Raw genomic sequence first — 22,884 nt, 5'->3', positions numbered from 1 at the left:
CCCCTCTTTGGGGCATGTATTCTTTTACGATTACGATTTCTTGTGCCACTGCTCTTGCGTATACGGAGTATTGCCGTGGGTATCTGGCTAAAATAATTATGGGCAGCATTCACAAGCTTCTTCCACACCCGAGCGATCTCCAGCTGCATAGCTGGTTTTCCCCAACCCCCGATCGGGCCGACACACGCACGGCATTGGTGGGAGCCGCACAACCCAAGGAGAGATGCCGCGATAAAAGCACGCGAAGCTTCAAGGATCAGAACCGTTGGAAAAGGCTTCCCTCCTACAAGCAACACTTGGGGTAACTGACTGGCCAAAGCGACGAAATTTGCATGGATATTCCATGGGTATTTCACCATGCTATTATACGATGAATTGTCCATTTCTCCATCTTCATGGAACATGTGGCCCATCTTTCCAGCCTTATTCTAGACGCGGAATAACTTGCCGCTGGTTTCTAGAGCGACTCTTTGATTGGGGAATCTGTGCCCCGTCCATCTACCACGATATTTTGTCTGGGGAAGCTCAACACGATCCGCAGGTCGATCGTGACGCTAGAGGACCGTCTCGTGCTACTGATACAACAATCATACATGGATCTTCTGTTATATGGGCGCCACCCCAAATAACCTATGACGTTTGCAAAAGTCTACCGGGTATTGAGATGAGAAAAGCCCAGCGGCCGCGCGCGCGGTATATGATGGCGCTCTATCCTGCTTCCACTACGAACAATATTACATATCTAGCTTCACGATTCGCCCAAGATAACTTTACAACTATAGGATCAAAACCCATTCTTTAGACCGCATCATGGGGCTTCTAGGACCCAAGAAACCATACTTTGGTATGAAAGGAGGATGGCTGACCTTCTGGATCACGGTAGCTTGTGCAACGGATATGACGCTCTTTGGCTATGACCAAGGTGTATTTGGTGGTGTCATTGTCACAAGAGACTTCCTGCAGACGCACGATCTAAGTGGTCCATCTAAGACAAATCTTCTAGGTTAGTTTTAGTCATGCTTTGAACTCCATTCCTGACTCCCTCAAAGGTACGGTCACAGCAATCTATGACATTGGATGTTTCTTTGGGGCCATTACAGCAGTCTGGCTTGGAGAGTCACTCGGACGGAAAAGGTCAATACTTGTTGGGGCCACGATTATGAGTGTCGGTGCCATTCTTCAGACCTCGTCATACAGTGTTGCTCAAATGATCGTCGGTCGTATCATAGCAGGCATCGGGAATGGTATAAGCACGTCAACCGCTCCAGGTAAATATGCTTATGCTGAAGCGAAAATGCAGTCTTGCTCACCGCAATTCCTAGTCTGGCAAACGGAGACATCCGCCATTAAATGGAGAGGAAAGTTGGTCGTCATCGAGCTCATTTTGAACATTGCGGGCTTCTCGTTGTCGAACTGGGTCACCTATGGATTCTCATACCTGGGTGGACCGATCGCCTGGAGGTTTCCCCTTGCTTTCCAGTTTATCTTTATTTTCATTCTCTTCGCTACCGTTCCTTGGCTACCAGAGTCCCCAAGGTAAGCAGTATTATTTCCGCGTGAAACGCATCTAACCACTGGCACGCAGGTGGCTCATTGCTCACGAGTACGAGGACGAAGCTTTCACCATCCTTGCCGACCTCGAAAATAAGAGCGAAGACGACCCATTCATTTTGACACAACACAAGGAAATCGTCTACACCGTGCAGTACGAACGGCAAAACGCTGTGAAGTGGATGGATTTACTTCGAGGCAAGACAAGCGATAAGGGCGGTACGAAAACCATACGTCGCCTCATCTTGGGCGCTGGAACTCAAGCAATGCAGCAATTGTCAGGTAAGTCCACCCTCATACGAAGTTATGGAAATGAAACTGATGGGTACGCCGCCAGGAATTAACGTCACGAGCTACTATCTGCCCACTGTCCTGATCAAGTCTGTGGGCCTCGATGAAAAGATGGCACGACTTCTTGCTGCATGCAACAGCGTCTCATACTTACTCTTTTCCCTCATTGGCATTCCCAACGTGGAGAAGTGGGGTCGGCGCAACATGATGATTTTCGCTGCTTCTGGTCAATCATTCTGCTACCTCATGATCACCATTCTGATCAGGTACAATGAGATGCCAGGATATGCTCATGCGAAAGAAGTTGCATCTGCTTCAGTTGCATTCTTTTTCCTGGTAAGTGATCTTGACCTCTCAAATGGAGTGCGGAAAAGGTTTCTTAAAATGAACGCTGACCAGACGATTAGTACTACATCCATTTTGGTATTGGAATGCAGGGTGTGCCATGGTGTACGTTGCAATAGTCAACTTGACGCGTATCTTGACTGACCATCCTCTACAGTATATCCAACGGAGATTAATTCCCTCGCCATGCGTACTAAGGGTGCTGCAATCGGCACTGCTACAAACTGGATTTTCAATTTCATGGTCGTGGAAATCACTCCTGTAAGTCTCTCGACCGGTTTGAAACACCCTTTATTTGCAGCCTTGCGAGAATGACTCCATTATTTGAAAACCTCCACCACAAGAACCTCTCACTGACCCCCTTCTCTCCTTCTAGATCGGCATTCAGAACCTGAGGTGGAAGTTCTACATCGTGTGGACGGTACTCAACGCCTCCTTCATCCCCCTCATGTACCTATTCTACCCAGAGACCGCCGGCCGGTCTCTCGAGGACATCGATGACTACTACCGCACCAACCCGCCTCTACTGGTCTTCCGGGACAAGGACGTTACCTCCAGCAAGCGACCAGAGAAGTACCGTGTCCGAGAGGAGGAAGAAATTCGACGAAATAGTTCCGTCAACGCCGCCACTTTCAGGCGCCAGAGCAGACTGAGCTATAACGCCATGGCGGATGCACAGCAATCGGTTCTGCGGAGCGAGGATCGTGATGATGACTACGAGGGGAAGACGGTGCATGGTTCGCTAGAGCAGGAGCGACATCGTCATAAGGAGCATGTGTGAATGGGATTGTCAGCTGCATTTTAGCAGGAGATCGATACATAGGGTCTGAAATTTAGTTGGCTAATTTCATGCCAGATTGAGTGCCTCGTCCCCTGCCATGGCTATGTAGTTATGACTTTTGGCGCACACCGACAACTCTCTGAATTATTCGGAGCAGGACCCACTTGGTAGACTATTTCATTCATCTCAGCGGCTTAAGAAAGTTGCGGGGAATTGCTCGGGTGGTAATCGTGTCATGCACTGTTTTGCCCAAATATAGGCCAGTCCTCACTGCTCAAGTAATACGTGTCACGTCCATCTAAAGTCTACGCGTCCCTCACGCGTTGAGTACCCGCATAGGGCGTTAGTGCCCCGCCAGTTAGCGGTTGTCGCTTCCCGCGGGGCCCAGGCGAGGCGTTTCCAAATAATTCCCACTGACCGTTCGCACCGTTCCAGATGCGACAGATTAAAGTCAATGGTTTGGCAATTTTCAATAAGTCCTCCTTTCCTTGGATGACTTATTGCGCCTTCTTTCGATGGGACTTCTGACTGTGATGGCCGCCCTGACACAAAGATTGGGCGAACTCTTAATCCCAGCCTTGTACGCCGTATGCAGCCCGGGCTACGGTGGCTGCGCTTACGCTGAAACAAGTTGGCCAGACCGTGGCTGTCCTTCTTCAGTAGATAAATGAGGTTGAAGCCGAGCGCGACCAGCCAAACGGGAATGGCTACTCGCAACCCTCGATTCGAAGTGCCCAAGGATCTCATAGACCTTTCAACTACCCTACAGGCCATGGGCGCATCCACAATTTGAATCCCAGTTCTTCCCATCTTGCCTCGAACCCTTTGCTCATCTTCTCCCGTTGAACGAGCCCGGTCATTTCTGATCGTGACTTGGAACGTTCTCCTGGACTTCTACCATGTCGTCGCCGAAGGAAGAGCTTGGTGGTCATGAAATGCCTGATAGCAGATCGGCAAAGAGGAGGAGAGTTAACGATCGACCATTGACTCATGATGACTACAATGTCGGATGGGTTTGCGCGCTACCAAAGGAACAGACCGCAGCCGTAGCCTTGCTTGACCAGAAGCATCCTGATCTACCCATACCGTCCACTGATCACAACACCTATACTCTTGGTTCAGTAGGAGAGCATAATGTGGTCATAGCCTGTCTACCCTTTGGCATGATTGGGAATACATCATCAGCAACTGTTGCTGCTACGATGATCGCCACGTTCCCGTCCATCAAGTTCGGCCTCATGGTAGGAATTGGAGGTGGTATTACGCCAAAGGTCAGACTCGGCGATGTAGTAGTGGGCACACCTATTGGCAAATATCCTGGGGTGATTCAGTGGGATTGAAAGGCCAAAGAGGACGGGATCATGAGCACGAACGGCAACGGTGAGGTCGACGTCAATGTTGATCGAAGCGACTGCTTTGAGCGAACAGAAGCGCTAGATAAACCCCCTCGGGCACTGCTGACAGCGCTGACAAAGCTCCAAACCCATCATGACCTGCATGGAGCGCAGACCTCTAGTTACTTGGAAGGAACGGCCGCAAGATACCCACGGTTAGCGTCCAAGTATCTAAGGCATACATCTTTCAAAGATATTCTCTTCCCCCCAGACGTCACTCATGTAAAGAGGCCTTTGACAGATTATGCGAACAATGATGATGCCGAGGAGGATGCCGAAGAGGACTGCCGCTTCTGTGACATGGAGAAGCCGGTAGCAAGGAAACCGAGAGATATGCGTGTGCATTATAGACTAATTGCGACCGGCAACCAAGCTATCAAGACTGGCCCGTTCCGAGATAAACTCAAAAACGATCTCGAAGATGAACTTCTCTGTTTTGAGATGGAAGCAGCTGGACTTTTGCATCACTTCCCGTGCATGGTAATTAGAGGAATTTACGACTACGCAGACTCACAAAAATAAGCGATGGCAAGAGCACGCCGCTGCTGTTGCAGCCGCTTTTGCCAAAGAGCTCTTAGAATTTGTGCGGTCGCAGGACATCGCTGCCGAGCGTGCGGTGAAGGACGTCCTTCATGACAGTTAGTGGGTGTCTCATCTTCCCTAAACGCAGAATCTAACAACATTTGGAGTCCTTGACAACACGTCAACGATTAAGGACGCGACCACACAGGTGACAACGAAGCTTCACAAAGATGAAGACATTGAGGTCCTCAACTGGGTATCAGCGGCTGAATACAACTTGGAGCTTTCGAGCTTCCTCCACGATCGACAACCGGAAACTGACGAATGGTTTTTGAACTTACCCGAGTATCAGGCTTGGCTACAGTCCAAACAACAGACTTCATTTTGTCCTGGTATTCCCGGTGCCGGAAAGACAGTCATCACAGCAATGGTAATTCATGATTTGAACGCTCGATACCACAAAGGTCCGAGTATTGGGATTGCTTACATTTGCTGCAACTCTAAGAAGCAGCAGCATATTCAGAAGCCCGACGGTCTACTCGCAAGCTTGCTGAAGCAGCTAAGCCAGAATAGATATGTTTTGCCAGAGGCCGTCAAGACTCTCTATGAAGTTCACGCGCTGGGAAAATCACGCCCATCTGCTCAGGAGCTGTCGGCAGCACTTCGGTCTGTCGTTTCTATTCATTCGAGAGTTTTCTTGGTCGTTGTTTCACTGAATGAATGTGATGTATCCAATGGCCACCGAACGAGGTTTATAAACGAGCTCCTCGAGCTTGGGACAAATCACGGGGTGAACGTACTTGCAACCTCAAGATATATACCACAGATCACGGAGACATTTCGCGGAAGGCCAAACCTCGAGATCTATGCACATGAAGATGATATACTCAAATTTGTGGAAGGGCAAAGGTTCCGTTTCCCAGACTTGGTGAGCAGCGACAACCAACTACTACGCGAAATCCATGGCAGAATTGTGGATTCTGTACAGGGAATGTAAGTTGCATCCAGTGGACTTCCATCTACAATCAAATGTAGTGCTAAGGCAATTAATAGGTTCCTTCTCGCTCGACTATATGTGGACTCGCTAGTGGGAAAGATATCACCGACCGACATGCGGAATGCTCTACTGATGTTACCGACTGGCTCTGATGCGTACGACTATGCTTATGACGCCACGATGGAACGCATCTGTGGGCAGGTTGCCGACCACGGAACCTTGGCACTGAATACTTTGCTATGGGTTACGTGCTCAATGAGGCCTTTGACGGTTCCTGAACTCCAGCATGCACTTGCTGTAGAACTCGGGAAAGTTGAGCTTGACCTGGGCAAGCTCTCACCAATCAAAATCATAACCTCTGTCTGTGCTGGACCAGTAATCGTTGATGAAAACACTAGCATTGTTCGCCTAGTCTATTATACAGCGCAAGAGTACTTCGAACGGACTCAGGGGCAATGGTTTCCTGGGGTGGAATCGATTATCACTTCGATTTGTACTACCTATCTATCATTCAGCGTCTTTGGTAAAGGGCCTTGCATTACCGAGGCTGAATTCGACGACCAACTGATCTCATATCCGCTCTATTGCTATGCTTCAAACAATTGGGGCCATCACGCTCGCTATTCTACAGCTCTCGATCCCGGGGTCTTAGAATTCCTGTTTAAAGCGGCTCAAGTCGAGGCTTCAACCCAAATATTGACGATGGACAAGGTCTATATTGAGCGAGATCTTTCTAGATACAGTCAATACTATGTTCGGCAAATGACGGGTCTTCACGTTGCTGCGTATTTTGGACTTGAACAGCTTGTTGGCGACCTTCTTCGCAGAGAGGTGAGAACCAATGCGAAGGACTGCCGTGGTGGAACACCGCTCTGGTGGGCCGCCAAGAGAGGACACAAAGGGAGTGGTCGAACTATTGCTCAAAAGCTCTGAGGTTGACGTTAATGCGGGGGCCTCGAAAGGCCGCACACGCGGGGCATAGAGACGTGGTCAGGCTACTGCTAGCAACCCGAGGAATTAACGTCAACACGAGGGACGATTCTGGCAATACAGCGCTACTTGAGGCTGTCCAACAGAAACGGGACATAGTGATCCAGTCGCTTCTCGCAATCCCGGGGATTGACGTGAATGCAAAATCAACTCTTCATGGCCGAACACCGCTCTTTGAGGCTATAAATGGGAGGCAAACGACGGTAGTGCAGGCACTATTGGCTAACCCTAGCATCAATGTAAACATCAGGGACGAGGCTGGTATCACACCGCTATGGCAGGCTGCTCACAATGGAGAGATATTGCTCGTTCAGATGTTGCTCGCATCTCCTCGCGTTGATGTGAATGCAGCTGATATCTCCGGCAGAACACCACTCGCGGAGGCTGCCTGGGAAAATCAACAATTGGTGGTTGAGCTACTCCTAAGTATTCCGAGTATCAGCTTGGGTGAGAATATTGGTTTCTGCTGGGGCCTACTGTGACAAAGCGTACTCTGGGGGCATGATGCTAGGATAGTCCAACTACTGCTCGGAAAGGTCGCAAAACCAGGTCTCTATGTAAACGCCAAAGACCAAAACGGTCGAACGCCGCTGTCGTTGGCCGCGGAGCGCGGCCACAAGGCGATCGTTAAGGTCCTGCTCAACGTCCCCGGAGTCGACATCAATGCACGCCGGAAACGCGATGCAACACCGCTGCACTTGGCCGCTGCTTCAGGACACCACGAAGCGGTTCAGCTCCTATTGACGGCGCCAGGCGCCGGTGTAAATGCGAAAGGGGGATTTTACAGTAGCGGCGGTAGTAGTATTGCGAGGCCGCTATTTGTCCCGGGAGAAATCTATCACGGCCCAACGCCGCTGTGGGTCGCCGCGGCGAGCGGTCAACACGAAGTGGTCCAGATGCTTTTGGCGGCGCCTGGGATCAATGTGAATGCGAAAGGGGGACCGGGCGGTGGGACACCGCTTTTGATCGCGGCGCAGAATGGGCACGAGAAAGTAGTCCAAATACTGCTCGGGGCGCCTGACGTGGACCTATCGGCAAAGGACGACACCGGCAGGACGCCGCTGGAGATAGCCTCCTGGAAGGGACATGATAGGATCGCCAAGCTGCTGCAGCAAACCCAGCAGAAGGCGAAGGCGAAGACGGCGTCAATCTGGGATGCAGTTCCGCGAATTACGTCGTAGCGGGCTAGCCGGCGAGCTGGCTACGGCGAGCACAATGTACAAACAAGCTGCTATTGCTACAAGGAGTGCCAACTACTTTAGAGATACTCCCTACCATGTTTCTATGCGAGGAGCATCTGGACTGCTATATCACCCCATTTCTGAATGTACATAGAATCAATGACGCTCGATCGTTTTGAGAGCTTCGAGACGCTCACCATACACCACATGCGTATGTAACGCAATTAAATACCCTCCAGGAAGCAAGTGATACGATAGCACATGGTATGATCGAGCCGTTGGCTGTATATAACAAAAGAGGCGTAACTAAGCCCGGGCTATGAGTAGCAGAGGTTGTGTACACCGTTCTCCGTAACCCCCAATATCCAAATCAGGCAACGCTGCATCCCTGCCTCCAGATGTGTGTTTAGGCTCATTGGTGGCGCATAAAGAAAGCTTGGTCAAACGGCCTCGACCCAGGAAACCCAGCCAGGCCTTTCTTGGGTTGTTCGTGTCGATCACAGGATAAATGGCTAAAAGCATTGCTGTGAGAAGGAGGATCTCACCCCACTCCAGCGAGCATGGAGACCAGGACTACCGGGGTATTAAACAAGGGCGATGATGCTCGAGGCCATTGAGGCACATAATACGCTGGGTTATCGTGGGCAGGCGCGGGATCATACACAACAAGCGGTGTCAGATAATATAATATATGTGCTTGGTGTTTCTTTCCAGCAGGGCTTGATGATAATGGCATTCGGTATCAGGTCGAGCGCCCATATTGCATTATCCACCGTGTGCATTTACACCGTGGGGACTATGCAATGCACTACGGTCCCGAGCATACCAGATCGACATTGGATCGACACCTGGGCGTCGATGCCGCAGTTGACTGAGCCAGCCAATCTCCCTCCAGTCCCATATGTATGTTCGTCCTCCATCCCAGCGCTGGTGGCGCCTTGAAGATAGCAAGCTATTGACGAGCGTGAGTAGCATCAACGAACGACACGGCCGTAATGTTCAAGAATAGCACGATGCGCCAGACGGTGCACGTCTCCACGGGCGCATCGCAGATCCGGCTTCGCATCTCGAATGCTTTAGGCCTGACGGGTTTACCCATCACTGCTGTGACGTCGTCTCTCCCATTCAACGGGTCAGCTGTGGTCGGGCCCATCCAGCCTTCGAGCTAGCAGACCGTGACGTTCAGTGGCGGAGAGGAGTCAATCGTCATTCCGAACGGAGCGCTTGCGGTTTCTGATCCTTTTGGATTTCTCGGTCGAGCCGAAGCCTAACTTGGCCGTAACGATATAGTTGTCCGGGGGACAGAATGGAACGGCGATTACGAGCCATCCTGGAAGTCGGACCACGACGTGGTTGACTGTAGGGAATCAAATCGCGGCGGCGAACTTGACCGGACCGCTCTTGAATCCCACTGCGCACTGGTGAGTCTGGCATGCATGTCGCTCTTGAGCCCTTGCTGGCTTGCATGGAAGGTATTTCATCTCTGCCGTCGAAGCATGGTCTCTCCCTGAGTAACGTACCTTTGCGATTATTGGCGATAGCATCACGGATGGCAGGGGCAGCGACACCGACAAGAATAACAGGTGAGATACAACTTGTTCCTCCCCCTTTTGGCTCTTCCCCCTACACTGGATGTTGAACATAGTTCTTAAGAAGGCCGAATCTCGTCCTCGCTCGCCTTCAATCCTCAAAAATCTCCGTTCGCGAAAGTCTCTCTCCTTCACCAATCTCGCGACAGGGGGTAATCGCATTTTGTACGATGGGCTTGGCCTAGTGTCCTCTCTCGCTTCGATCGAGACATCCTCAGCCATGCGGGTGTACGCCACGCAATGATTCGAGGGCGTCAATGACATTGGAGTTGCAGGGCCTGATATTGCGAATCCACCTCTCATATCAATCAAATTCTGCTCTCCACATGTGGCTATACGAATCGACACGCATGGTCCTGGAAAAAGGGTTGTTTATCTGCCTGGATCCTACCAAGACGGTATGTCCGAAGATTAAAACTCGCCCATGACTGTTTGCTGTCGAGCCAACTGCATATTGACTAGACGACGAGCTTGGTCTGCCACCCAAGTATCTTCTGCCTGTTGTTCCAAAACCTCGAAGTCAGCATCATTTAGCAGGATCAGATCGTTCACCCCCGACACGGCAGTAGTCAGCCATGATAGCAACGCCTTCAACACCCTGATACGAATTGCTGGACCGCCCATCATAACAAGGTTCACAAACTCGAACACCTCTTCGTCGTGGAAGACTACGCTCGTAGATGCAGTACGAGCTTCTCTGGTGGCGGTCTTATGTGCAAGCATAGTAAGCATGAGTAACGAGGGTAGCCTAAAGTGACCAGCTCGAAGAAGGAAGTTGGCTGTGTTCGTCAATTCGGCGGACGTTTTAATTTCCTGTAGGTATTCATTACTCGCGTTGGGGCTGTTTCGGAAGTCCCAGAATGCAGTGTTCAAAGCGTAGAGGACGCTAAGCATGAACCTACAAGTTGGCTCATCCAGTTCGGTCGAAGGGAGAGCAACATATTTTCCCAGAGCAGAGTCTTTGCTGAATGCACATACTCGACTCTCGAGATTCGGAGAACTTCGCTCATCTTCGTCAGATGAAGACGTTAGACAACTCCGAACGCTCATGGGTGATGGAGGACCACTCTCAGCTCGCAGAGAATAGTTCCAAACCTGGTACTTGTGAAGTCGTTTCACGATTGATTTGAACTTGACTCGAAATTCGGCTTCACAGCTATAAAAAAGACCCGGGATCCCTTGATCGACAAGGATCTGAACTACCATGAGCCCGAACGGTTCAGTTATGTCTCTGACCGCTTTTGCTCCGCCGTGCAACGAAAGAATCTTTTTAACTGCTCTGACGTGCTGCTCTGCTGCCGGGAGATTTTCCATCCGAAACTCGGCACCGGCTGCCATCGCGGCATTGAAAGCAACATCCAGCGAAGGGCGGGGCTCACTATTGAGGCTCTCCTTCATCAGCTTGTATGCTTCGGTTTTTCGGACAAGGATAGATAATTGTCTATCATGTTTGGTTGGCTGAAAGCTGACGACCTGGGATTCAATGATCAGTAACATCCAACTGAGAACGATGGCATTGTCTGCGAGGACACGAAGGCTGCTTGAGCGAATGATCTCGGAAGCTTCTCCTGAGCTCGCTCCGTAAAGTTGGTCGGGAACAGTTGACAGGTCTAGTTGGAATTAGTTAAAGGCAACGGTTATGCCTGGAAACCTACATAAGTGAAGTAAATATTTGTCCGGCACCGACAGCTCGACTGCCGGACGAACAAATGGATCCAGAGTACTCCTAGTGATAGTCTTTGGTACTGTGGTGGGCGATGGTAGGCTTTTTCTTGGGACCTTTTTTTTTGGCCGGTCTTTCTTCACATATTGTTTGAACTTCCAATCCATGGTAGGGCCCGTCTGTTTGAGGTTGCGTCCTATTTTTTAGTTGTTAGTGTGTGCGATGTTCACAGCAGGAAGTGCGGATGTGAGGAGTGGAGTCCAGTATATGATCAAGAGAACCGATCCCCCGATTAATTCAACGGTACACGAGGTGTCCGGGTGAGCTTACCTTTGAACCCATCGCTGACAAGACTGTCTAGGTTTGTGGCACTCACTGAGAAAGAGCGATCGCTTCGTTCATCAACCTGGCTACTTTCGGATCCTACCTGGGACTGGTCAGGAGTGATCCTCCCATCGTCGACTTTGCTGCTGGTTGAGCTTCGCTGTATTCGATGCTCCGAGGGGTACGACACTTTGGCGGCATGAGATCGAGCTTCGCTTCTGGCGGCAGCAACTGCTTTTTGATTTGTTGACAAGCCAGTCGCGCCTGTATTTGGTGACAGGAAATGGAAATGGATTTGTTTTCCATTCATTTTTACGTGCCGGCGACACTGTTTCGCAAGAGTGAAGGCTGCGGTTAAAGGTCATGACGTGAAGAGGAATAAGAGATGAAGGCCGTTCTACCCTAAAGCCGATGACGGGAAAGTTTGGTAATCAATCAAATATTCGTACCGAGAGTTTCCTTTTCAGGAGGAGATGACAGCGATGGGTTGGCCGAGACAAATCATCTCTGGTGCAGAATGGCGCTAAATTTATGGGTGGGGAACTCAGGTTCTCTTCGTCCGACATTGGAAGATTGTGTTGCGAGGCGGACTGTGTTCTTCGATACGGAGGAGGAAAATGTCTCCAGTGGATGAGGATCCCACATTTGATGCCGGGGTGACAGTTCTCGTATTTGGTGCAGCTTCTTCAGTATGAATACTCGGTACTTGTGTCCGATTCCGGTGAACTGGCCTTACCCTGTGAAGACACAAGTACTTTGGATAAGACGTACCCTGTCACCCACTGCTGAGTGGGCAATCAGTTAGAAAAGCAGGTGGGGGTCGACCCAGACAAACTTGATAGGGTAGCGAGTCACCGCTAGGTGTACGACTCCTTCATTAGGACTCCAGTAACCAATGGTAAATCTAGCAGGTTTTGATATTGGAAAATCTCTGTTCTGCAGGATATGGAGGAATTCGGCCGGCTGTCATTCTGCTTCTCGTCAAGCTACGATGGCTTGCTTTATCCTGCTTGCACCTGACCAGCATCGGGGCCTTTTTGGCTATCGTCTGGGCTGTCTCCGTTGCGATACCTCCATAAACGACTCAGGTCCTTGACTCTCGTTCCATCCGTTCTCGCGTCTTCGTTATTAGATACTTGGACCGTGTCCCAGCGCTCAAAAACAGTCATATCGACCAGCGAATTCATGTAAGCATTGTCCTCGACGACCTTGCCGGTGGCCGGATCAGTTGAGTCAACATGGAAGAAATAATTCAAATAATGCTGGTTCAACAGATGGCCACTCGCATCATACTTGAATGACCGGCCGACGAACCGATTTGAATGTACTGGACCTGGCGCATCAACTGCTTTAGGATCGGGGTCGGGGCGGAAATGCAGGATCCCGCCCCTAGAGACATAGTCGTGAAGGTTAGCGTAGTGCTCGATATGCCTTATAGCTGTGGTCGCCTTATCCTTGATTGAGCCCGGTCGTTGTGGTTGTCCAGCTCCCTCGTAGGTGCTGCTGGCTTCGCCTATGGCCCCTGTGTTGCTAGAGGTTCTCAATGAGGGCGAATTCCAGTGGTTGGCAGCATTACCAAAAGTATATATTTCAAGTTTAGACAGCTGAGTGGCAGATATCGTTGCATATAGCCAATCCAGTGCCATGCCACCTTCAATGGCCCCTTGACTGTGCAGAATTAGCACCACTTTGTGGACGTTTGTGTCGTTGAGGATTGAGAACAATGCAGAATATCCTTGACGAATGTCCAATGTTGCATAGCTCAAGTCGCGTTGGATGATAGATTCGAGCACATCGAATATAATGCCGCGCCTGAACCCATCGGTTAGATTTGATTCGGGAAAGAAATAGTGACCAGGAACGTGATATTGGCGTCGGCTAATGTTCAAACAAGATGCGCAATTGACGCGATGACTTACGTTTGGTTATGAATGCCATAGATTGGTCGTCTAAAGGTCAACGCCAATTTGTCTAGGTTTGCTTGCAACCAGGTTTTGCTAGATTCTCAAAATTAGCACAACCCCCTACCACTTTGGCTGTCATCTTGACGGATTTTGAGACGCACCCAACTGCAACTCCATTGATAAAGACCCATTTTTCATGCTCGTCTACTTTCCTGCCTCGCACGTATTCGTCATTGGACTTGAAAAGACCGGGCTTTCTCCTGCCGTTCAGCAGGATCGTAAAGTATCGATTGCCAATGACGACACCCACAACATAGATGAAGTACAATATCGGGAGAGGAGTAACAATGGACAGTGGAAGGAGAGAGGCAAGAAAAAAAAGCTGTGCGATCACTAAGAACACGTGCAAAACAACTGCCCAGGCGTTTTGCCATGACTGGTAAAGTTCGTCCAGGTTTGTTGCATGCGATGTATTCAGGGGGAGTACAATTCCCAGTAAGCCTCCATCTGTAAACAGGTTGGTGAAGAATAGTCCAAAGTCTTTAAGGAACAGTACAAAAGGGTTTTCGGTATAGATGATTGGAGTAGCCGAGTCCGCCATGATGTTGTGTCGTTTGTTCTCAGGTCCTTATCTCAAGTGGTAGAATTATAAGGTTGAGACGAAGAGAATATATGGAGCAGTTGGGCACCGTATATAATGTTGCAGAGATATCTCCGCTTCCAAGCCACCCTCAAGACGAGAACGTTGGCAGCCGCAGGAGGCAATGGCTGATTTCCAAGAAGGAAGTCAGGCGCCAATCAACAAGTTCAGGCCCTTGGTGTCACAAGCCCCATTCGGAGGCCGGGCATGGGTCAGCTGACCATACGAAGCAGGGTAATGTCTGAATGGCCAGCATCGCCCGGAGCCGTGTTCCAAGATGGTAGTATACGAGCAAACACACTACTAGGGGAAGAAAGTACAAGATCGAGGATAGGCGTCATCCACCAAGATTCCAAGACCTAGCCCTTATCATGTCCCCAGTCAAGATCCAAGACTCAAGGGTGACGAGTGTGGTGGAGCTTGACGCGAAAATACGGAGGAGGACCGAGCAGGAAGCAAAGAACACGTCGTCGACTCCTTGACCTTCGGTCTTTGTGGAATGGAGCTGAATCAAGTTAGCCTGCTTCTGGTGGTGCAGGTGCGATGGGAGCTGTATTTTGGGGCAAGCGCTTTGTGCCCTTTGACTCAGCCTTATCTTTGCTTCCACGTCGAGCATCGTCGCGCCTGGCGGAGATGCGGTTGACACGTACTTTTATGTGACAATGATCTATGAACTAGTTAGTGCCTTGATATTCTGCACGCGGGCCACATCTAGATATCTAACCTGCAACGAATCAAGATTAATCCAATGTCAGATTACCGTGGAAAAGTGCCGATAGCCGACGCCTCTGCTGCCGCCCCGATCTCCCCTGTTACCAGCAAGGAGCATCCGCCGGATAACCCCAATTTCACGGGCACCTTTCCGCAGGACCCAGGCCTGGAGCAGGGATCTACAATTGATCTCCGCTCTTGGATCTTTATATTCCTGGAGAGATCACCAGAAAAGATTTCTTTGCCCTTGAGATACAACCGCCGCTAATAGAGCCCAATATGCCTTCCTTACTTCACGGCTTAGAGATTGCAAAGCACAACTCCAAGGAGTCCTGCTGGGTCATTGTTAACGGTAAAGCCTATGATGTAACTGACTACTTGGAGAAACATCCTGGGGGTTCGGCCATCATATTACAATACGGAGGCAAAGATGCTACAGCAGTTTATGAACCGATTCATCCACCTGGCACGATAGAAAAGGCTCTTCCCAAGGACAAACACCTTGGTCCAGTGGACCCTGCCACTGTATCTACGGTCGCATCACCTCAAGTTACCCGCGATCTTGACAAGACCGCCAGAATACCATTGTCACACTGCATGAATCTGGATGATATAGAGAAAGCTGCCGAGCGCATCATCAATCGAAGCTCATGGGCCTATTTCCATTCTGCGGCCGACAGTCTTGGGTCTTTGGATAATAATCGAGATGATTGGAAAAAGGTCACTCTCCGACCACGGGTCATGCGGAATGTTCGCCGCGTCAACATGCAGAGAACGATATTGGGCCAAAAAAGTCGGCTACCATTCTTCATTGCTCCAGCAGCACGTGCAAAACTCGTTCATGAGGACGGTGAGCTATGTCTTACTCGGGGAGCAACAAAAGCGGGAATTCCTCATTGTCCAAGCACCTACTCGACTATTCCACACAAGGACCTGGCAGAGTGCCTGAAAGCACAGAAGGGCAACGGAGAGTACGGTGCCCTATTCTTCCAGCTCTATGTCGCCCATGAGAAAGCGCCCACGATCGAGCTTATCACCATGGCACGAGAGCTAGGCTTCAAAGCCCTCGTGGTCACGGTAGATTCACCTGTCGTTGGAAAGCGCGAAGAGGATGAACGATACCGTGCCGAACTTGCAACCGCTTCAGGCGACGACTCAGTATTGACGGAATGGTCCAAACCGCAGGAGAGGGAAGACGGTCCTCCTCTGCGAGGGCACCACTCCTCGACGTTGAATTGGGATGACCTGCCGTGGATCAGAGAAGCATGGCAGAACGCGGGTCCGATCGCAATTAAAGGAATTCAAACCGCTGAGGATGCACTTCTTGCTGTCCAGCACGGTGCAGATGCGATCTATCTTAGCAACCACGGCGGTCGGCAATGTGATGATGCGCCCAGTGCGATACGGACACTGCTGGAGATCCGACGATTCTATCCTGAAATCCTGGGCAAAGTCGAGATCATTCTAGACGGATGGGTCAGGCGAGGTGCAGATGTGATCAAAGCACTGTGCCTAGGTGCAACTGCAGTTGCCTTGGGTAGACCGTTCATGTATGCTGTTTCAATGGGTGATGAGGGAGTCTTGAAAGTCATCCAGTGTAAGCCACGAATGCTTCGATTCCTTACCTCCATTCTATGTCCTGTACACCGTGCGATCTTCTGTTTCTAATGTTTGACTAACTTCTCCGCTCCCTTTAGTGTTGAGCGAAGAAATAGAAACAACCATGCGAAACATGGGCGCGAAAAGTCTCGACGAGCTCAATCCATCATTTGTCAATGCCAAGAGGCTGGAGTTAGAGTTGCCGGACGAGTTAGATTTCAATCAAGCTGCACTGAAGGCGAAGTTGTAATGCTGGAGATTAGATCGAAGGTGCTTGTCATGGGAATTTAGCCTGGACGATGGGCAATTCTGTCAGAACATCATTAGAACCTATTGGTCCAGGTCGTGGAGGCTGGGCTAGTGCTTGTAATCATAAATTTGACAAGCGTTTGAGGCTGGTGATATTGTAAATGCTACTTGGAGACCTGGGTACCTTCCTAAGCATCCATTTAAGAGGTCTCTAGGTTGGGGCGTAATCAAACAGGGGCCTTGGGGCCTTTTCGTAGGGGTGGACGGCCCTTATTGATGTTCCGGAGTGCTTAGAGTTGCGTCCATTCGCCCCCAACGTTTAAGCAAACTAGGCGCAGTAACGTGACTGCGGAAGTGCCTCTCCCAGGCTTGGCGATGGAATGTCTAGTGGCCACTAGAGATAAATGGAGATCTTACTGCGTCGCGTCTCCGCTGGGCGCTCGTATTGCATTGCTTTGCGTCCCTTTGCTGGCCCTCAACTGCGGCGCTACCTGAGCCGGAGAGAGCTGTCCTACGTCCCATTCCACTGGAAGTGGTGGATATCGACTGCTATGACTTGAGCCGCGGAATGTGTCTCGTCCTACTGAACTGCAGACTATGATGAGAATCGATTCGAGCTACTCGAAGACATTTTTGTGCCGGAACAATTATAGAGGACCTCCTCTTCTGAAGAGTATCTCAGGCCGATCGTCTGCCACTCCTTCTCCTGAGCCAGTTGACGTCTACTCCGAAGGTCAGCTGACGCTGAACACTCGAACCAACGGCGCGATGGAGAACCAGGACGATTCGGCCATCTTTGCCCTGCCAGTGAGCAGTAGTGATGAAGACGACAACACGCAATCCGACCGAAAAGCGAACCTTCCGAGGAAATCCAAGTCCGAGTTGCCAAAGCCCCAAACATCGCCACCTAAACGTGCAGCCGCAACTGCAGCTTCGTCCAGGTCGAAGCGCAGAAAACTCACCGATCTACCTGACATTAGAAGTGGTAATGTACCAGACAAAGCACCAGATACTGAACTATTTCTCGAGTGGACTTCTTCTGGATCCCAAAAGAAAAGACCACCAAAATCGTATGCACAGAGAAAGGTTTATCAGGTTCCAGATCCTGTGGAAGAGAATACCGAGTCTACAGAGAAGAAGCTAGCCTTCACGGTCCACGACCAAATTGAATTAGGAAGCAAAAGGTCAAGCTCTAGGAAGACTTTTGTCGGCGCTCCACCCTTACCCGGTGTCAAAGATGAGAATAAAGACAGAGAATCGAAACAAACACTGGCAGTTGCAAAACTACCTCAGGAAATAGCACCGTCGAAAGAGTCTGCGTTCCGTATGCCAGGCTTGCCTGAATTCACTTCCTCCGCAACGACGGTAGGAACAGATGTGCCCTCCATCTTCGAGGCGGCAATATCGCCCGGAGGCAGCCATGATTCTCGATCAACTTCCTCATCCTCGCTTTCGTCTGCACGGTCTCCTTCGCCATTGGAACATGACATCGACTTACCTCCCGTGAGCCGACGCTGTCCCGCCTGTCGTAAATTTGTCATGGACTCGACCAGGCTATTTGTTCCAGACAATCTACGAAAACTATCCCTACAGAAGCAGCAGGAATTCTGCTTAGCCCACCAGTTGAGTGAAGCTAGGGACTTCTGGGAACAGAGCAACTATCCGGAAATCCACTGGGAAGACCTGGAGCACAAACGGATACCTGGAAAGCTATCCTCGTTGAAGAAGATAATCTTCCGGCAGCAAAACAGCTTTTATCTAGACGAGCTTGATCATAGGATCCAAGAGGCAAAGGGCAATCGCAGGAAGATTCAAACTTATTTGAGCCAGGGCGTTGTCGATGTGGCGAAGCCAGGGTATTACGGGCTAAAGGGTTCACGGATCATGGCCAATGCAATCACCGACTCGCTGACTGAGGCTTTGGTAGAAGCGTTGCAGACGGACTCTGCCATCAGACATGCTGGTGTTGGGGCCTATGTTACCGCTGTACTTGTCCCCGAGCTGACGCTTCTATTGGTCATGGAGGATATGCATTTGGGGAACCCCGAGAAGGGTAGACGGGTACTCGCTGAGAGTTCGCCCGTTGGGCTGCTGTTGAATCCTGATGATGACCATATTGAGCGGGATGACGATGATGATGGTGATGCTTAAGTATGGATTGATGGTATCTTTACGGCTACGCTGATGGCGATGGCGATGGCGATGCTCTGGTACTATATTAGAACGGATCATGCTGCCCAGGAGCGCAGCCTTCGCCCGAACAGCTTGTTCCCCTACTGTTGTACACTCGTATTCAGGGATTTTTGTGTCGTTGACAGGATGCTGGTTAGGGATGAGAATTCATGATACACACGGCCACAGTCCCATTGTATCTCCAGCCCTGGAACACAATACCAGATGGCGATTAATCCTACAATTGAATTCCTCGTATCCCCTCTCCCCACCTCTCATGGTGTTGGTAAATATGGGCTGGCAAATATTAGCACGCATTAGTCAAGATGCTCACTGCTGAGTCACCCGGAACCCAGCGTTCCCAGTCCAACACAGTCGACATCCACCTTTCCCCTTTCTGCAAGCAAGCCACTTTCTGCATCTGGGCGAGCCACTACTCTTTATGGCCTACCGACTACTACTCTCGTACAGCCTTGGTCATCATTTCCGACGGCCCCTGTCCCCAGGCTTTTGACGCCGGTGGTTGCTTGTTCGCGAGCCCCGGGATAATGACTTATGCACCTGTGTACCAGGCTCTGTACTATATATTTATGTTCGACGAAGGCGTCAACTAGCCAAGCAGGAAGGTCAGGAGCGGCCACGAACGTTACAGAAAGGCTCACGCGTCTGAGGTGCTGAGGGACACAGACACGGCACATCGAGAACGGCCGGGTTTGAGATCAATCAAGGCTCGAGATTTTCGAAAGAGGTGCGGATCCTCACTCTCGTCCACAGCGGTTTGCGCTGAGGCTTGACCCGGAGTTGGTAACCAGCGTCTGTCGGAGCTTTGAATTAGGATAACTGCGGCATGCATGACCAAAGGGCTGTTTTCTGACTGATCGATACCGCAGTGCCTGAGGTGCCAGTTTCTGAGTAGTGGAGACCTGCTGGGCGTTGTCAATAATCACATTGGACTCCGCGATTGCTGCTTTCCGTATCAGGCAAGCTGTACATCCGGCCCGGCTCGAAAAAGAAGAGCAGCCAGGGCGGGCGGAGTGTTCCATTGTGCTACATACTGCATCCATATATATACGTACACGATGGCCAACTCGACGCTATCGCCAGGCACCGCGCTCAGAGCAGACACCAACCTCGAACATCCTACCAAACACAACGACAACGGCACCACCAAACACTTCTTCACATCCACGCCCCTCCGGCCCTACAGCACTGTCCCGGACCGAATGCCACACGATGCCGAGCTGCCCTGCGGCCACCGTGGAGGGAACAACCTGCCACCGCACCCCGACCATCTACCCCAGCATGCCCACCCGCAACAAGGGCTGATCTCTAGCATCTACCACATGCGGCAGAAGGGCACACGCATGGCGCCCTTCGCCGGCCGACTAGGCGGCAACCAGACGTACGTAGTCGACCGCTCGAACCCCGAGAACGCGGAGCTGCTGAAGAAGGTGCCTGACGCGGCGCCGAATCTGAACGCCAAGGAGGCCTTCGATCTCCGGGGCTTCTCGGATTGGGATCTGTACCGCGCCGCGGTCATCGAGGGCATGGGTACGTACGCTTTGTCTCCCTGAGGGTTCGGGATCGGGACCTCCGATTGGTCGCTTCTTGTCGTTCGTCGCTGACACGCTCCCTCATACACAAACAGGAACGCTGGTCCTTGTCTTCCAGTCCGGATACGTCGGCCTCTCACCCAACACTCCGCCGCCGGCGCCGTCCGCGACAACAGGCGCCTTCGCCACGTCATCCTTCCTGGGCCCGCTGATCGGAGCAATACTCAACGTCATCGTCCTCACCCTGCTGATCTACTCGTTCGGTGCCATCTCCGGCGCGCACATGAACCCACTGATCACGTTCGGAACATTCTGCGCGCGCCTGACCACGTTCCCGCGCATGGTGCTGTATATCGCGGCGCAGCTCGCGGGCGCAAGCCTCGGAGGCCTCCTGCTCCGCGCCGCGGCGGACACGAGGGAGTTCAAGGTCGGCGGATGTTTTTTGTTCACGGACATGGGCGCCAGTGTGGCCAGCGCGTTCACGGTCGAGTTTGTAGGGAGTCTGTTGCTGCTGTTTCTTGCCTTTGGCGTCGGCTTGGATCCCAGGCAGGCGGAGCTGTTTGGGCCCGCGTTGGGCCCCGTGTTGGTAGGTTTGGCCGCGGGTAGTCTGTTGTTGAGCTTCTCGTTTTCGAAGCCCGGGTATGGAGGAGCGAGCATGAATCCGGCGAGGTGCTTTGGGGTGTTTGTCGGCAGTCGGTTCCCGAGCTGGGCCTGGGTGACTTGGGTTGGGCCCATTGCTGCGAGTGTGTTTCACGGCGTGGTTTATTTTCTAGTGCCCCCTGTGGCGCCAAAGGGGAGGGTGTTTAGGCAGAAGAATGAGGCTGAGGAGAGTGAGAAAGTCCCTCGCGTCGGTGGCGTCGATGTGTGAGACATGTCTGCCGATGGGTAAATAGAGACTGGGGGAACCCCGTTTAAACAGAAAAGGAAACGGTCGAGATATGTGTGAGAATGGTTGGAGGGGCTAATTGGGGACCATACTTGGGAATGCTAGTAATAGATCGTGTACGCACTCTTTGCCCTTCCTGTAGATCATGCGCCGACCATTGTCGTCCGCTGAGGTGCTTTCTTCTTCCCACCTCCCTTCACAAACTCTACTGCCTTGTGCTTCCGCTCCTCAAAACCGGCATCCTCACTGCGATGCCCTTCCATCCAGCAGTTTGTGCAGTACAGATCGCCGTCACAGCCTATGCATCGTAGCGTTGCGTCGTCACTGCAGATGATACACCACGTGTCAATATCTTCGTCAGTGAAGCCTGGAGAGGGTTTTGCCTTGGAGGTTTTGGATTTCGATGCCATTGTGGTGGGCACGGATGGGAGAGAGAGTCCTGCGAAGCGAGAAGCAAGCTCGTCATCACCGCTGTTTGTGGTTTCCGGATTGATGAGGTCGGGTAGTTTGGACGGTGTTGTTGGAAACTGGAGGTCCACAGACGCCAGGTTTGCTTCGCTGTTCTCAAGTCGATGTCCGGGTGTTGCATCGTTTTCTGCTTCCTCCGACTCCGAGACCTCCTTCTCATCTGACACTGGCTCTTGAGGTTCGTGCTTGACTTCGTCGAGGATTCTAGCGAGCAGCTCGTCTGCTTCTTTGTCGAGCGCATCGTTAGACTTCCCAGGAAGCGGTCTGTGGGTTTCTTCCTCTTCAGATTCGGGTTCGGGTTGGAAGACGGAAACATCGACGGTCGGAAGTCTCAAACTCCTTTTAGTGCGTGTGGTGGCATCTTCTTCACCCAGAATATCCTCCTTTTCGGGGGCAGTTGCAAGTGAAGCTCTCGCCAACTGTAATAGATCGGTTACTATGGTCTCCTCCGCCTGACCCACCTGCCACTCTTCTGGTGCACCTAGGTCTGCCAACAATTCTTCCACCGTCTTCTCATCCTCGGTCTTCTCTTCATGGGCTGATGGCTCGCCAGCTGCACTAGCAGAAGGTATCCCGCTTAATGACTTCCATCTCGACAGGAGATCTGTGTGAAGAGCACGAGCAGGCGCGGGGTCAAGAGGTTGTGCTGCGGGGTTTGATAACGAGGGCTCAAAGCTACATTATCAGCTCAGGTTGTCGCAAAGATGAGAGAAATCGCCACTTACTTGGTTTGATCATCAAAGGAGACAGTGGATTGTTTGAGAGCGTTCAGTCGTGAGAGGAGGTCTCGGTCTGGGTTTGAGCCAGCGTCATTAGACATCACCGTTGTAGCTATGATACAATCATTATCCTTGAGCTTGGTCTCTATCGGCCCACCAATTGATTAGAGAGGTAGATACATTTAGAGACGGGTATTCACGACCATGTCGTGTATGCGGATGTCAGATGTCTCAAATCTCGAGTATATCGAGGAAAGGATGGAGAGTGCACCAGTGGTCGATCTGGAATGACGTAGCACCTTGGCTGCCCGTGGCCTCACATTCCACTGTTCAATGGCCCATGAATGCCCACATA

At 51.2% G+C, this 22,884-nt stretch overlaps 11 protein-coding genes across 11 annotated transcripts; 8 read left to right on the top strand and 3 right to left on the bottom strand.

Moving 5' to 3' along the window:
- Positions 1-810: 810 nt before the first annotated feature.
- A1O9_04273 (uncharacterized protein) lies at positions 811-2,968 on the top strand (the record flags this gene model as incomplete). The annotated part of the gene is made up of 8 exons (XM_013406565.1): positions 811-1,003; positions 1,050-1,268; positions 1,323-1,536; positions 1,586-1,833; positions 1,889-2,178; positions 2,250-2,292; positions 2,345-2,448; positions 2,564-2,968. 8 exons carry the CDS (start codon positions 811-813, stop codon positions 2,966-2,968), a joined length of 1,716 nt encoding a protein of 571 aa, XP_013262019.1.
- An 899-nt stretch (positions 2,969-3,867) lies between these two features.
- On the top strand, positions 3,868-4,308 carry A1O9_04272 (uncharacterized protein; the record flags this gene model as incomplete). Its single annotated transcript, XM_013406564.1, has 1 exon — positions 3,868-4,308. The coding sequence occupies one exon, from the start codon at positions 3,868-3,870 to the stop codon at positions 4,306-4,308; it is 441 nt and encodes a 146-aa protein (XP_013262018.1).
- A 21-nt stretch (positions 4,309-4,329) lies between these two features.
- Positions 4,330-6,814, top strand: A1O9_04271 (uncharacterized protein; the record flags this gene model as incomplete). The annotated part of the gene is made up of 4 exons (XM_013406563.1): positions 4,330-4,842; positions 4,871-5,000; positions 5,052-5,877; positions 5,938-6,814. 4 exons carry the CDS (start codon positions 4,330-4,332, stop codon positions 6,812-6,814), a joined length of 2,346 nt encoding a protein of 781 aa, XP_013262017.1.
- Positions 6,815-6,825: 11 nt separating this feature from the next.
- Positions 6,826-8,052, top strand: A1O9_04270 (uncharacterized protein; the record flags this gene model as incomplete). The annotated part of the gene is made up of 2 exons (XM_013406562.1): positions 6,826-7,318; positions 7,388-8,052. The coding sequence occupies 2 exons, from the start codon at positions 6,826-6,828 to the stop codon at positions 8,050-8,052; spliced, it is 1,158 nt and encodes a 385-aa protein (XP_013262016.1).
- A 1,432-nt stretch (positions 8,053-9,484) lies between these two features.
- On the top strand, positions 9,485-9,691 carry A1O9_04269 (uncharacterized protein; the record flags this gene model as incomplete). The annotated part of the gene is made up of 1 exon (XM_013406561.1): positions 9,485-9,691. The coding sequence occupies one exon, from the start codon at positions 9,485-9,487 to the stop codon at positions 9,689-9,691; it is 207 nt and encodes a 68-aa protein (XP_013262015.1).
- A 361-nt stretch (positions 9,692-10,052) lies between these two features.
- On the bottom strand, positions 10,053-11,938 carry A1O9_04268 (uncharacterized protein; the record flags this gene model as incomplete). The annotated part of the gene is made up of 3 exons (XM_013406560.1): positions 10,053-11,251; positions 11,297-11,500; positions 11,635-11,938. The coding sequence occupies 3 exons, from the start codon at positions 11,936-11,938 to the stop codon at positions 10,053-10,055; spliced, it is 1,707 nt and encodes a 568-aa protein (XP_013262014.1).
- A 691-nt stretch (positions 11,939-12,629) lies between these two features.
- Positions 12,630-14,133, bottom strand: A1O9_04267 (uncharacterized protein; the record flags this gene model as incomplete). The annotated part of the gene is made up of 3 exons (XM_013406559.1): positions 12,630-13,440; positions 13,548-13,625; positions 13,694-14,133. The coding sequence occupies 3 exons, from the start codon at positions 14,131-14,133 to the stop codon at positions 12,630-12,632; spliced, it is 1,329 nt and encodes a 442-aa protein (XP_013262013.1).
- Positions 14,134-15,162: 1,029 nt separating this feature from the next.
- A1O9_04266 (uncharacterized protein) lies at positions 15,163-16,732 on the top strand (the record flags this gene model as incomplete). Its single annotated transcript, XM_013406558.1, has 2 exons — positions 15,163-16,480; positions 16,581-16,732. 2 exons carry the CDS (start codon positions 15,163-15,165, stop codon positions 16,730-16,732), a joined length of 1,470 nt encoding a protein of 489 aa, XP_013262012.1.
- Positions 16,733-17,499: 767 nt separating this feature from the next.
- Positions 17,500-18,882, top strand: A1O9_04265 (uncharacterized protein; the record flags this gene model as incomplete). Its single annotated transcript, XM_013406557.1, has 1 exon — positions 17,500-18,882. One exon carries the CDS (start codon positions 17,500-17,502, stop codon positions 18,880-18,882), a length of 1,383 nt encoding a protein of 460 aa, XP_013262011.1.
- A 1,100-nt stretch (positions 18,883-19,982) lies between these two features.
- Positions 19,983-21,324, top strand: A1O9_04264 (uncharacterized protein; the record flags this gene model as incomplete). Its single annotated transcript, XM_013406556.1, has 2 exons — positions 19,983-20,454; positions 20,552-21,324. 2 exons carry the CDS (start codon positions 19,983-19,985, stop codon positions 21,322-21,324), a joined length of 1,245 nt encoding a protein of 414 aa, XP_013262010.1.
- Positions 21,325-21,485: 161 nt separating this feature from the next.
- A1O9_04263 (uncharacterized protein) lies at positions 21,486-22,630 on the bottom strand (the record flags this gene model as incomplete). The annotated part of the gene is made up of 2 exons (XM_013406555.1): positions 21,486-22,485; positions 22,536-22,630. 2 exons carry the CDS (start codon positions 22,628-22,630, stop codon positions 21,486-21,488), a joined length of 1,095 nt encoding a protein of 364 aa, XP_013262009.1.
- Positions 22,631-22,884: the final 254 nt, after the last annotated feature.

This window comes from Exophiala aquamarina, assembly GCF_000709125.1.
Source record: "Exophiala aquamarina CBS 119918 chromosome Unknown aczIA-supercont1.3, whole genome shotgun sequence".
In the NCBI taxonomy this organism is placed as follows: Eukaryota; Fungi; Ascomycota; class Eurotiomycetes; order Chaetothyriales; family Herpotrichiellaceae; genus Exophiala; species Exophiala aquamarina.
The sequence above is the reverse complement of the archived record's forward strand: the minus strand, read 5'-3'. Positions and strand labels throughout refer to the sequence as shown.